Source organism: Callithrix jacchus, chromosome 15, assembly GCF_049354715.1.
Source record: "Callithrix jacchus isolate 240 chromosome 15, calJac240_pri, whole genome shotgun sequence".
NCBI classification, from domain to species: domain Eukaryota; kingdom Metazoa; phylum Chordata; class Mammalia; order Primates; family Cebidae; genus Callithrix; species Callithrix jacchus.
Genome location: NC_133516.1, coordinates 18,808,995 through 18,822,747, shown reverse-complemented (window position 1 = coordinate 18,822,747; position 13,753 = coordinate 18,808,995). Strand labels below are relative to the sequence as shown.

Sequence of the window (13,753 nt, the reverse complement as noted above, 5' to 3'; positions counted from 1 at the left end):
TTTTTTTTTTTTTTTTTTGAGACGGAGTTTTGCTCTCATTACCCAGGCTGGAGTGCAATGGCGTGATCTTGGCTCACCGCTACCTCCGCCTCCTGGGTTCAGGCAATTCTCCTGCCTCAGCCTCCCAAGTAGGTGGGATTACAGGCACGCGCCACCATGCCCAGCTAATTTTTTGTATTTTTAGTAGAGACGGGGTTTCACCATGTTGACCAGGATGGTCTCGATCTCTTGACCTCGTGATCCACCCGCCTCGGCCTCCCAAAGTGCTGGGATTACAGGCTTGAGCCACCGCGCCCGGCCATCTCTCCATGTTTTTAAGAGAATAACACCACTGGTGCCCTGCTATACTTCCTGGGAACTTTTAAAAATTAATTAATGAGAACATTCAAAAAGTTGTATTAATTCTTTAGAAATTATAAATTTTTTTATTGTGGGAATAGCACCTCTTTCCCACCTTGCACATAGTGTAGGTGAAATAGTCAATAGTTGGCCGATCAGACAAGCTGAGGAAGATTGGTTGCTAAGCTTCTAATATGTATAGGCGGAGGCCTGGTCATCTCTCTAACATGGTTGTGGGTTCCATCGAAATTGATGATTGGGGCAGGACAAAAACAAATTTTAAAACTAGCAGGGATTGAACTACAAGGCGGTTGTTATCAGAGGAAAGAAATGAAGAAATAAAACTTGAGAAAAGTCTAACAGTTACTTACATCCATGGAGTAATGCTCAATCTGATAGATGGTGGTCAGCCCCTGGGTCGTGAAATAGTCCAGACATGATGAACAGCCCAACCTCGCTAAGAAACTGCAGTGGGAGGAGGGAAGAGGAAGGAGGAAACAGAAAAAGTTCACCCCAACTGCATTGGCGAGATAAGGGAAAACCCAACATTTTGCCCTTGGATGCCCTACATCAGAGATTAGGAGTGGATAAGATATATGTGGGCCTTAAGTCTGAGGTCTGGAGATTATTGGTGACATGAAGTTTAGGTGTATAGAAATTAAAATCAATTACAAGGATTCCTGCAGATCAACGATTATCATATGGTGATCCGCGGAATTCTAGGGTTCTTATGTAAGTGTCCTAGGAACCATTGCAAAGGGTGAAAGGGAAAAGTCCAGTGTTCAGGTTCCTAACCTTCTTGCCTCTTGGCTCTTCACTTCAAAAAAACAACATCTTTACTTTATTTTGTATCTGGGCTTGGCGAGAATGGTTTCATGTGGTTAAGAAAAAAATTGTAAGCCTTGACTTCATGAAGTCTTTCATGCCTTTTGATTTATGTTGTCCTCAGGATACAAAGCCCCTTCCTTTTGGTGCTGGTCTGAGACTAATGATGTCACCATCATCACAGGACAGACCCTGGGTGGCATGAGCCACACGCTTTGCCATCCCTGTGATTGATACATCAGGGAAATCAACACAAACCATTCCAGTAGCCAAATGAAACAATCATTCTGCACATGAAGCAGAAGATACGCACTAGGCAAGAAATCTGGGAACCCACTCTTGCCTCTATGGGAAGCAAATCTTTCAGACTTCATGCATTTGTTCTGCCTATCTGAACTCCCCTTTCCTAGAGTGCAGAGTAGTAAAGGCCATCAGTTTCGAAAGCTCCTGTCATTTTGGAAAACATTAAAACTTTTTATGGACATCCAACTCCAAAATAATGGTCCCATGGTGGCTGAGAGCTATGAGGATTAGAGAAAGGAAAAGGAGCAAGATAGCAAGTTTATTGCCATTTTGGAAACCCAGCCCTGAGCACCAACTTGAGGGCCGCAACTGACAATGTAAAAATGTGAGCGAGGAGGAAGTGAGTAAGTGAAGATGAGGGAAACAGACATGAAAACAACATGCCTATAAACACACATTTTCAATTGTTCCCATGCTGATTGGTTTTCCTTGATAAAACAATGTTGACCACTCCACATATCAGAGATAAAGTGACTGAACTCCAACCATAGGACTGCTGTCTCTCCTTCCAACTATTTTATGGATTATGACAGTATCCACCCTCCACCATCCCGGGATGCTTAGGACAGGCAGGCCCCCAGGGGCACGTGCTGTGGACTCACCTGACAATGCTGCAATCTGTGGGATATGGAGGTGGGGGGGTGCAGTGGGAGGTGGATGGCATGGAGAGTGGGGGAGGGAGTGCCTGGGTGGGGCTGAGTCCATTCATGTCTCCAGTCATTGGCATGTGGGTGCCCATCATGGGAACTGAACAGAAGCAGGAGGAACAAAAGGGTTACTGCCATCATCATGTACCAGCATCCCAGTGGTCCATCTTGTTTGGCTAAATGTTATCAAGGGCTTAAACTACCAGCCTTCCTCTTTAATCTTCTCTCTCACTACGCTCCTTCGAGCAGCCTACATTTAGTCAAACAGAATGGTTAGACTCCAAACTAATTAGGTACCTCTTGACTTCTGCACCTTCTCGTAGAACAATCTCTTTTCCCCCATTTCTCTACTTCGAATTCTCTAATTGCTAATTGCCCTTAATGTTAATATATTCTTCCTTGTATTTGCCTTCAAGGGTTATATTTCTGTCTCCCTCACTAATCTGTGCAAGCATAGAGATTGGATCTTATATGTGTCTAGATACCTACAGTGCCTGGCACAGAGTCGGTGCTCAGTAAACTTAGGTTAAGTGAATAAACGCAGAAATCTGTGAATGAAAGAGTGACCCTTGAAATATTTATTTGGGTATAGGAAGACTTACTTCAATATTTATAAGGACTCATGTTCCTAATAAATAAGAATACAATTAAATATTACTTATGGCCCATTTTCAGGGTTACATATAGGAACACCACTATAGCGGGGAGATCCCATAAGCACCAAGGCAGGAGCAAAAGGCGTCAGCCTATTTCCATATAAATCATGAAGAAGAAAGTCATTAGAAATGTAACTCTAGTAGTTATTAGTTATTCACATGTGATCTTAGTTATTCATAGGCGATCTTAATTCTGTTACTAATGCCTCTCAGGTCGGAAATGTGAACCTGGGGTGACATTGTGAAATGAATGACACTAAGGCAAGATGCTCTAAGCCCTCTGTCATGCCCACATAAGGGCTGCTGGAGGGCACCTCGGCAGTGTGGCAGCACCAGCGCTGTGAAAGTGCCCTCTGTTTAGACAGCTAGGGAAGGAGACATCTCGGCCATTTTGGACATCTCCTTCCTGGGGAAGTTTGGAGAAAACTCCGCTTCTCCAAGCTCTTGTGGCAAGGACTGACGGCTGTCAGGTAGGCCCGCAGACATCCAGGGACTTTAACTGTCTCTATGTGATGCTGTGCTCCAGTGGTCACGTTCCATGTCTACTCTTATGTTCTGCTTCTGCACCTGGTTCCTTCTGTCTTAGAAAAGGTAATCAGTAATAGTAATATAAATCTTAATGTAGTTCTTTCTTGGTAAGTATGGAAAAGGTGTTGATGCATTACGCTCCTTACCTCACTTCGGGTGCCAGAAATTCCAGAGCCCCCTACCTGAATGACACGAGATGTACTTGACCCTATCACTGCCATACCCCATCTACCCTGCCCCAAGTCACTGACCGCCAAGGCCAAGCCCTACCTACCCTGCTCCCAGATTTGCAACTCAATAAAAGTGAGAGCGGCTCCTCCTCGATATTCTGGGCCACTGCTGGTCTCTCCTTGATCTGGGTAGCAGGGGACCCCTGGGCCAAAACTCTCTTTTCTCTATCTCTCTGTCTTGTGTTTTTTATTTCTACAATTTCTCATCTCTGCACCAGCCAGGAGGGGCTCACAGAACCCTGTAGGGCTGGACCCTACACACCACCAATACTTACTGATATTTTACTAAACCATAAGGTGTAAACATTAACTGATTGATAGAGGAGAAAAGCTTAATATCAATTTTTATGAAATAAATTTTGTCTTCACGTCAAATAAGAACAAAATAATCTACAAAGGACTAATATAATTTGTTTACACTTTAGTGAATAGCAGAATGCCCAGAAAAGGTCTTTGCCATTAACTAGCTAGCTAAAGAGCATACCCTAACACATCTCAATGTGTTTCCCTTCTGAAATAATTGTAAAGTACAAATAAGAAAAACAAAAGTAGGCAAACTGTTAGTTACACAGATGTGAACCATCATCACCATTATCACAATTTTGTCATCCCAAGAAGGAATTTGAGGACTCTGAGATGTTACAAGAAAGAAAATAAAGTCGAAATTAAGTGGTTTCTATTCTTTTTACGTCAAAGCATACCTATCAAGGGGTCAGGTTTTAAGCTGAATGATGCATTTATCATTAGTGAGAGAGTGATCTCACGCTAAAGTCTATGTCGCTACAATGGGCAACCATACGGAACGCACACACCTCTATCTCATTAAAATGTGAATGTGTGCCACTAGACCACAGAAACTCACAATCCTAGCCTCCCCTAGTTTCTTTCAGAAGAGACAGCACTGAAATGCACTTTTAAAGACTTGATCAAAATAATTAGGATTTCAAAAGATAAGCTTGAGGGTACTGTTTTTAGGTAGAAGGGACTATATGAAACCCATGCCATGTTCAGTCTTCCATATGCCCAAGGGTGTTACACATTCTTTTGCATTTTTATCACCACTTTTTTTCCCTTCAAGTTTGTGTATCCACTTTGCTAGATTTAGTCCTAGTGGACAAGATAATTCTATTTATAGTAAAACTATATGCCAGTCATCATCCCCTTGGAGGTCCAATTCTTACAGTACCTTTTTCATTTATACCTAGCTGATATGAGGCATGCATGTGTGGATAAATAAAAGGGAGGCCCATCTGCAGGTCAATTACTTACTGACTGTCTGGGATCGAATAGGTGAGTTTAAAAGGCCAGGATTATAGAGACACAGACATAAAATGTTAAGTGTATAAAGTGATAATTTTATGGATAGAAAATTAAGTATTAGAGAAGTAACCTCTTTGTAATTAGAGGTATTTTCTTTTTCATGGAGTTCAGATAAGGTATAATCTACTTCTCTAGATTGTTTTTTTTTTTTTTTTTTTTTTTTTTGAGACTGAGTCTCACTCTGCTGCCCAGGCTGGAGTGCAGTGGCATGATCTCAGCTCACTGAAACCTCCACCTCCTGGGTTCAAGAGATTCTCCTGCCTCAGCCTCCCGAGTAGCTGGAATTACAGACATCAACCACCAAACCCAGACAATTTTTATATTTTTAGTAGAGATGAGGTTTCACCACGTTGGCCAGGCCTTGGACTCCCAAAGGGCTGGGATTAGAGGCATGAGCCGCCACACGCAGTCTATTTATCTAGACTTTAAGTTCACTACAACATTTACTTTATGCATGTTGCATCCACTTTCTTTTAACTATTTCAAAGGTTGCAGGAGGTGAATCTCCATCCAAGATAGCAAGAAGAAGACCATTCTTTTCACAGAAATCCTTATCCCTACTAAGGAAACATCCTTCTTTCTCTCTACCAGTGCATTTTGCAATGAGCAATAAACCGCAAAAGTGAAAGGTTCACTGTCAGAAACCCAAGCCACTTCACTTTGATCTGATCTGTCCCACTGTGCTTCTCACTTAGCTTAAGAACCTGCCTTTCCCCATCACAGAGTCTTCCCCTAGGCTAGCCTGTTCATCCTTCAGCTACAATTAAAAGGAGATGCTCTTACTGTTGGCTCCCATGCCATCAGGAATGGTTGTAGGAGTGAGGGCGTTGCGCTGCTGAGGGTTGATAAGCTGGCTCACAGAAGGCAGCTTGTTCATGCTGTTCATTTTGTTCAGAGGTGGGGAGCTGTTACCGTATGAAGATTGAGACTGTATTGAGGTCCTAGGAAGACAAACATGGAAAGATGGTGAGCGTGGGACACTGAAGAGTAGGGACTATTGATTTTCAACAGGTCTCTGTTTAAAAACATGGCCCCAAACCAAACATTTGAAAATATTCTTCTAGGATTAATGCTAATAAGTTAATTTTGTTTCCGTCTGAGAATGTTTCCTGAATAGGGAGAAATTGGTTGCAAGAATATCAAGTCATATATTTCCTGAATGCAGAGTGCAAGGTTTAGCATCTCCTTTGTGAAAAAGAAAATAATTGCCTCCTTTTTCCCTTCTATTGTTTTTTCTATTCCCTTCTCCTCTTCAACTCAAATAAGTTTGAAAACCAGTTAGGAAAAAGAATTGAGCAAAGACTCAAAGGCTGATGAAAAACGTGGATATGACACCCTCAAAATGCAGCTAAGGTATTCCATTTATAGCTGTCTGCATATTCCATTTGGGTTATGCAGAAAATAACCACAAAGTCCATCAAACTGGGCATTTGGCAGCTCATCCTGCAGTCATGCAGAGGCCCCTACTCGGAAACATGCATTTTCAACAGGGATGCTCATGATGTATGAGAGAACCCACCAAAATGTCAAAAGCATTTCTACAGGGAGCAGTGAGGCCCTAATAACCATTCTATTGACATTCCATAAGTCTCCTGGGAGAAATGAAAAGAACAAAGCAAAATAAAAGCCGAACAGTTTTCCCTTCAGCATTTGACCTTCAATTTGGAAAGTTACTAGAACTGGTTTGTCATATCTTACAGATAATAGTCCCAACTTCAACTGTCATTCCTGGTGTTTTATTTTAATATGAGAACTGGTGAAGTGTACGACAATGAGAGTTACAAAGTCAGAGCTGAAGCCTTCCTCCGGTGTATATTAGGATGCTACAGATGCACCTACAAGCTACTTAACATCCCGGCCTTTGTTTTCTCACAAGAAAACTATATAAACTACATACATTTACACTTGCTGCATGAGTCAGATGTTAAGAGTTAATAAAACTTAAGACATGGTCCCCATCTTTGAGCCACTCATAGAGAAGTAGATGCAAGGGAGATAATAATCCATCCTACCTTGTATGGCTATGATGAGAACTGAAAAAGAGAAGGTGAGGAAGAAATTTACAGACTATGCAGCTTCTACATTGAATTATTGTGACCACAGAATGAAGACTGGACTTTAAGCAAGTTTCTAGTCTGGTATGGGAAAACTCCACTTTAACAACTCTCAAACAAAATGGAACATTTCATTCCTATTTACCTTCTCCCCGTCACAGCCATATTTACATTAGAGGGGGGATAAATTTTTTCTTTCAGTTTTCTTTGCATATATATATAAAATTCAAATTTTGGAGGCTCTGTAAGTGGACCCAGGTTCCAAGCATATATGGCATCATAATATTTGAAAAAATAATTTTAAAAATGGCTCTAGTACTTAAGTGCTACAATGGTAGAGACAGTCTTTGAAGCTGCCACTCTGCATTCTCCAGAATTACATGAAAACAGGAATGGCTCCTTCCATGTCAATGAAGAGCCACAGCTAGATGAATGCAAACAATTTGCTCTATTTGAATGTGTACAAATTAGCATGTCAATTATTGTACAATTAACAGTTCAGGTGTGGCCAGGTGCAGTGGCTCACGCCTGTAATCCCAGCACTTTGGGAGGCCAAGGTGGGTGGATCACGAGGTCAAAAGATCGAGACCATCCTGGTCAACATGGTGAAACCCCGTCTCTACTAAAAATACAAAAAATTAGCTGGGCATGGTGGTGCGTGCCTGTAATCCCAGCTACTCAGGAGGCTGACGCAGGAGAATTGCCTGAACCCAGGAGGCAGAGGTTGCGGTGAGCGGAGATCGTGCCATTGCACTCCAGCCTGGGTAACAAGAGCGAAACTCCATCTCAAAGAAAAACAAAAAAACAATTCAGGTGTATTTTACAATCACCGCCTTTAATGTAGGAGGGAACTGACTTTTCTCTTTAGCCCTTATCAAGTACTCACAATTATAGATCTGCATGGTATATATATCATACATATATCATATACATAACTTCAGGTTACCGAACTGCTCTTTGTACAGTTTCTGGATGATTGTCACACCATCCTTGTGGAGCAGGTCACAGTATAGCAGGGCAGAGATGGGCAAAAATTACCATTCCAAATATACATTTGGGTAAATATAAGGTTCTAAGAAAAAAAGATGCCCAAGGTCACACGTTGCTAAATGGATGCATTGAGGGTAGAATCAGGTCTCCTGGTACCTATTGTTTTTTCTAGGTTATAGGGAGAAGAAACAGATGAAATAGTAAGAAAAATGTAGGAGACCAAGATAGAGTAGGGGTAAAGCGGGGGTATCTCCAGCTATTACCAAGCACTTCTGAATCCACTTCCTCCCTGTGGAAGAGCCTTTCCAAAGAATCAGCACATATGTCTATACTTAGGATCATCCATTAACCCACATCGGAGTATAGGAAAGCATGGGGCAAGTCAGCAAGGAGATTCTCTGCCAGCTCTTGTTTCTTCAACTCCCTTTGCTCACTGTGAAGCACCCAAGATGCCAGGTAGCCCATATTCCTAATGCAGTTGGTCCTGTAACCTAAGGAGACCTGTTCATCTGTCACTCCTCAAACCAGTCTAATGAACAGCAAGAGCTAATAGAAAGCATTGCTTGAATCATTAATATCCACAATTAGAAAAACAAAAATATATTTAAAAGCTTTGCACTTTTTTCTGGACACTCAGAGTAAATTCCTTCTTATAATTCCTGTTATAACCTCCTGTTTTCTTTACCTTGCGGTTTTTATTTTTGACCATTTTATTAGTTCATTTACCATTTTTCATCATAAGCCACTAATGTGGGGAAGGTAGGCGAGAAACCACAGATGAAGAAAGAAGGAACAGAGATTTTAAGTCAATCAAAACATCTGGGTCCCCTTCCGGATCTAACACAAACCAAGTGATGCAGGATGTTGTACAAGTCTCTTGAGTCGCATCTTCCTAATCTGTAGTCCAGGTATTATGCCTACTCTAGAAGATTTCTATTAAGAATGAGATCACGTAACAGCCCTGCACAGGATCCAGTGCTGTGTAGGTGCTCAGGAAACATCAGCTCCTTTCACTCTTTCCTTCCAGTCCCAAATATTTAACACTCTGATATCCCATGATACCCATGGGATAGAAAGTAACAATGTAAGAATTAGCGGAGGAAGTGGCCGGAGGTGAGCTGGGTTCCTGATTGAACATATCCAGAAATGAGGGCGAACAGTTGAATGGTGTTAACAGACTGAGGAAAGGTCAGAAATTCAGAACACCTTCCTTTTAATATAAAAGTGAGTTTAAAAGCCACAAGAGGAGGCCGAGGCGGGTGGATCACGAGGTCAACAGATCGAGACCATCTTGGTCAACATGATGAAACCCCGTCTCTACTAAAAATACAAAAAATTAGCTGGGCATGGTGGCGCGTGCCTGTAATCCCAGCTACTAAGGAGGCTGAGGCAGGAGAATTGTCTGAACCCAGGAGGTGGAGGTTGCGGTGAGCCGAGATCGCGCCATTGCACTCCAGCCTGGGTAACAAGAGCGAAACTCCGTCTCAAAAAAAAAAAAAAAAAAAAAGCCACAAGAGAGGAGAGGGGGGTAGTCTGTCTACTAGAAATTTCACAACGACTGAACTAGTAGAAGCATGCTGATAATTTCCACACATAAAAAAGGAAGGAAGGCTGAATAAACTCACAGCCAATTTGAAGGCCTTGAAGAATAACTTAAAAAAAAAAAAAACAAATTTAATACAACAGTTCTTAAGTGAAATAGTCCAAACATTTCTGGAGAAACTGAGAAGAAAAATGTGTTCAAAAGAATAACAGGACCTGTACCATTCTGGTTTTCTTACCTACACTCTCCTCCCCTATCCAAAACCCCCAAAAAAGTCAGAATCCAGCTGTCTGCAGAAAAATATCATAAGGTGTATACCTTAGGTTGTTTTCTCTAGAGCCTTGCTAGATTTTCTAAGAATTCAGTGATGTAACAGAGATTCAGTAACAGAGATGTAGAAAATTATATTTCATGTACTTCTAGTTTTGAAGAGAAATGCTGGTGAAGCCAAGTCCCAGTTCTTAACTTTAACAATATAAGCTTCTGTACAGTTTGCTAAGAATAAAATTCAAAATTGCAAAGCGAGAAGTGGTTTTACAACATACGGGACTTAAAATCAGGTTTTCTGGTTCCAACCCTGGTGTATATCTATATGGTAGAATATCAGAATTCCCACAGAGACACAAGTTACACCGTCTACCTCCTAGATGCCTAGAATTCCAGTAGATTCCTTCCTTTGACTTAAATCTTCCATTGCTAATTTAAAAGCAACTCTCTGGTAGGATTTGGTAATAGCTTAGGCTAAATCTATTTTAACAAACCATTTCTGGAGTAAGGAATTTGGGGAGGGAAAAGGGAAACTGAGGGCAGAGCAGAGCATCCCTGTTATGAGAAAGATCCAAAAAAGAAAAAAAAAAAAAAAAGAAAAAAGGGAAGACGTGGACCATCAAAAAAAAAAAGAGAATTGTACCTTCTCTCAATTTCATCCAGTACTGCCTACCTGTGAGCTTTCTTTCTAACTGGGTTATCCTGCTTCTCAAGACAGTACAGCATTTATTCTTTAGATGGGAAAACTGTAATTTTCAAATATTTTCCATCATTTCAAATATGTGCATTTATATACAAGTTACTATAAAAACATCAAAAACTTACTTAAATACAGGCTAAAAGAAACGCAAAAACCTTCTGAAAGAAAAAGCAAATATCAAAAAGCTAAACATACTCACCAATCCTTTAAGGGCTTTGCGAATCAAAGTTATTAGATTGATTGAAAAACACTGCAAATATAACAAGAGCATCTGGTTTTACTATTTTTATCTCAAATACAAAGGTATCTTTTCTGAAATATTTATCTAAGACACTAAATGTTTTTTGTTTGTTTGAGGTTCCACTGTGGATTTCTGGCCAAATATTTGCTAATGTGTATGTCACAGAAGCCACATTATTAAAATTTTGGATTTGACTGAAATTCATTTTAGTAAATTTGGCAAATTAAGATACAACTAGAGGTTTGTCAGGAATGTCAATAAATAATACCATGGTGCCTGGCTTCCTATGACAAACTTTAAAAGCCATAGGGTTAAAGTATTTTTTTAAGTTAGTTTAGGCATTTTAGTTCATTGTTAGGATTGATGACCTTGATACAGAGTATCTTAAATAAAAACACCAAATACTGACAGAAAGAAATGGAGACAGGGATAAAGTGACTATTCTTGTTCTTGTTCTTCAGACCTATGCATGATACTTCAAGCACTTCCATGAGAATATTCTAGTATTTATTGGGGAAAAAGTGAGAGAGACAGAAACAAAAAAACTGCAAGATAAACCAAGATGCAAAAGTTTATTGAAAATTAAAATCACACATCCACAAAGCAACAGCCTCAATAACAAGAAATCATTGTCTTGGTGACACAGACAATACAGTTTTGGTGAATGGGTGTGGGAAGTTGCAGGGAGGGAAATTTTTGAAGTCTTTATGCTATTACCTTAAAATATGTTTTTAAAATGGAAAGAACAGAGATTCTCTATACTTTGAATTAAAAAAAAGTAGTCTACCCTTTCGACCTTTAATTTTCAGTACAGGAGTGCTGATTTTAACACGTTTGTTTGGATCTCACTTACTCAAAACATAGGTCTCCTGGCTAAATGCATTGAACAGTATCAGTAATATGGCTGGTTTTATGGTAGGTAGGCTTGAGGGACAGAAGCTCTAATTAAGCAAATTAATCACAGATTTTGTTAGAGGACTTTAAATTCTATTTTAAGCTTTGGATAATGGTAAATAACTAAGTGCAATATTACTGGGGTGGATTTGTGTACTAAAAGCACACAATGAGTTCACCTGCTATGAGGGTCAAACAACAGTTCTGGTAGTAGGTCTTCCAGGGTTTTATGTGCAAGAAAAACTTTAGCATATCAGATGCCAACATACAAAGGCAGAGGCAGGATGTTATACAGCATTAATAAACATTCTACCTACATATGAGGGGAGGATCCTAATAACGTAAGTTCTCGAAAAGAACTCTCCACCCCACAAAGTTGATTACGCAGGGTAATGGTCACCTCGCTGCCGGCAGTACTCTTGACACCTTCGTTTCCTACAACTTGCAATATTATTACATGACCAGCATTAAAAGGGCGTGACTGAGCCTCTCAGTCACCTACAATTTACTTATACACAGACAATAACAGCTTTTTTCTCCTTTTCTTAAAAAGACATCTTAAGATTGAGACCTGCTCAAAAGCTTCCCTATGAGTTTTAGAAAAACAACGGAAGAAAACAGAAAAGGGTTCCAATCAACATTGTAATGCCCCTTTCCCCACCTGACCCCTCCCTCCCAGGAAACAACAGAAAGCTCACAGACAAACACAGTGTTTCCTCACCCACCAGTGGCAGGTCTTAGGATACAAAATCTGCAGAAACCATCCTTTCTTGTAAAGTTTTGAGTCCCTTCAAAAGATTCTCTCACTAGTGGCTTTGTGCCTTTGAGCAGTTGGGTCTCTGAGCCAAAGTGTCTTCAAGTCCTGTTTATGAGGGCTAGATACACATACATACATACACACACACACACACACACACACACACACTCACATATACACAGGGAAATACAACACACACTTAAAATATAGAGATAGGGTTCTATGGGTACACTGATCGGTTTGGGGGGTTGGAATGTCTAAAGAAGACGTCAGATTGTTTTGGAGTTTCTCTCCGGGGCTCCACAAGCTCATTCCTGAAGCAGGCTGAAAGGAGACTGCAGAGAGGAACCAGAGAAAAGAAAAAATGAAGGCTTAGGACTTCATATATTCAAATCAACTGAATACAGAAACACACTCCTTATACCTTCATGATCATAGTATAGACAGAATAGAGTACCTGAAAAGCTATTTTTGTTCTTCCAATTTATCTCTTTTATTTTTCTTTAATATTTATTTATTTATTTTGAGACAGAGTTTCACTCTGTCGCCCAGGCTGGAGTGCAGCAATGCGATCGCAGCTCACTGCAACCTCCGCCTCCCAGGTTCAAGCAATTCTCCTGCCTCAGCCTCCAGAGTAGCTGGGATTTCAGGTGCACACATCATGCCCTGCTAATTTTTGTATTTTTAGTAGAGAAGGGGTTTCATCATGTTGGACAAACTAGTCTCAAACTCCTGACCTGGTGATCCACCTGCCTCGGCCTCCCAAAGTGCTGGGATTATAGGCATGAGCCACTGTGCCTGGCCTCTTCTTTTAAAATTACTGTGATTTCTCAATATTTTTATGAGTAAGAAATGGGATAAGGCAGTAGTAAACAAGAAAAAAACCATCAGAATCACTTGTGCAACTTATGAAAATGCATTTTCCTGGCTTCCTTCCAACACAAGCTGGCATCCAGGAAAACGTATTTTTAAGAAGTTCACAAGGTGATTCAGTCAAAGACTACTGAGATAAGGTAGGTCAAGGTGTTTTAACACAGTGTTGAGCATAGGTTTTACTGGACTCAATTAATTAAAGAAAGGAATGTAGAAACAAGAATAAACTTTAATCTTTTGTAAAATGTCATCTGCTCAATTATTATCCCTCATTACGGTTCTTGTCTAGTCTAAGTGTGAGGTATGAAGAAATATGATATTATCAGGATGGGGACTGCATCATCATGCATTTATAAAGACCTGTTTAATGAGCATTTTGGATATTCCCAGATCGAGATGGATAAATACCTTAATCCTTTCAGTAAAAAACTTGGCCTATAAATGTATATATCAAACCCATGAAAGCAATTTTTGCATAATGAAGAAATTATTTATGCCATCAGGATGCCAGAAACAAACCCTTTTATTCTGCTAAAAGTTGGGCAATCTCATGAACTGTTGGGAAATTGTTTCCCAGATTGGCTTT

At 40.3% G+C, this 13,753-nt stretch overlaps 1 protein-coding gene across 13 annotated transcripts in view; it reads right to left on the bottom strand.

Annotated features, from left to right (window-relative positions):
• The window catches only part of TP63 (tumor protein p63), a 263,157-nt gene that overhangs the window by 5,730 nt on the left and 243,674 nt on the right, over nt 1–13,753 (bottom strand). For 7 of the 13 annotated variants that reach the window (XM_008981384.5, XM_008981386.5, XM_078350507.1 and 4 more), the window contains 3 exons: nt 5,632–5,789; nt 2,070–2,214; nt 711–804 (listed from right to left, as the gene is read on the bottom strand). In XM_008981384.5, coding sequence (XP_008979632.1) covers nt 711–804; nt 2,070–2,214; nt 5,632–5,789 — 397 coding nt within the window. Of the gene's footprint in view, nt 1–710; nt 805–2,069; nt 2,215–5,631; nt 5,790–11,196; nt 12,630–13,753 lie in introns of those variants that run through there. The other 6 variants (XM_078350508.1, XM_078350509.1, XM_078350510.1 and 3 more) reach the window with 2 other exon arrangements.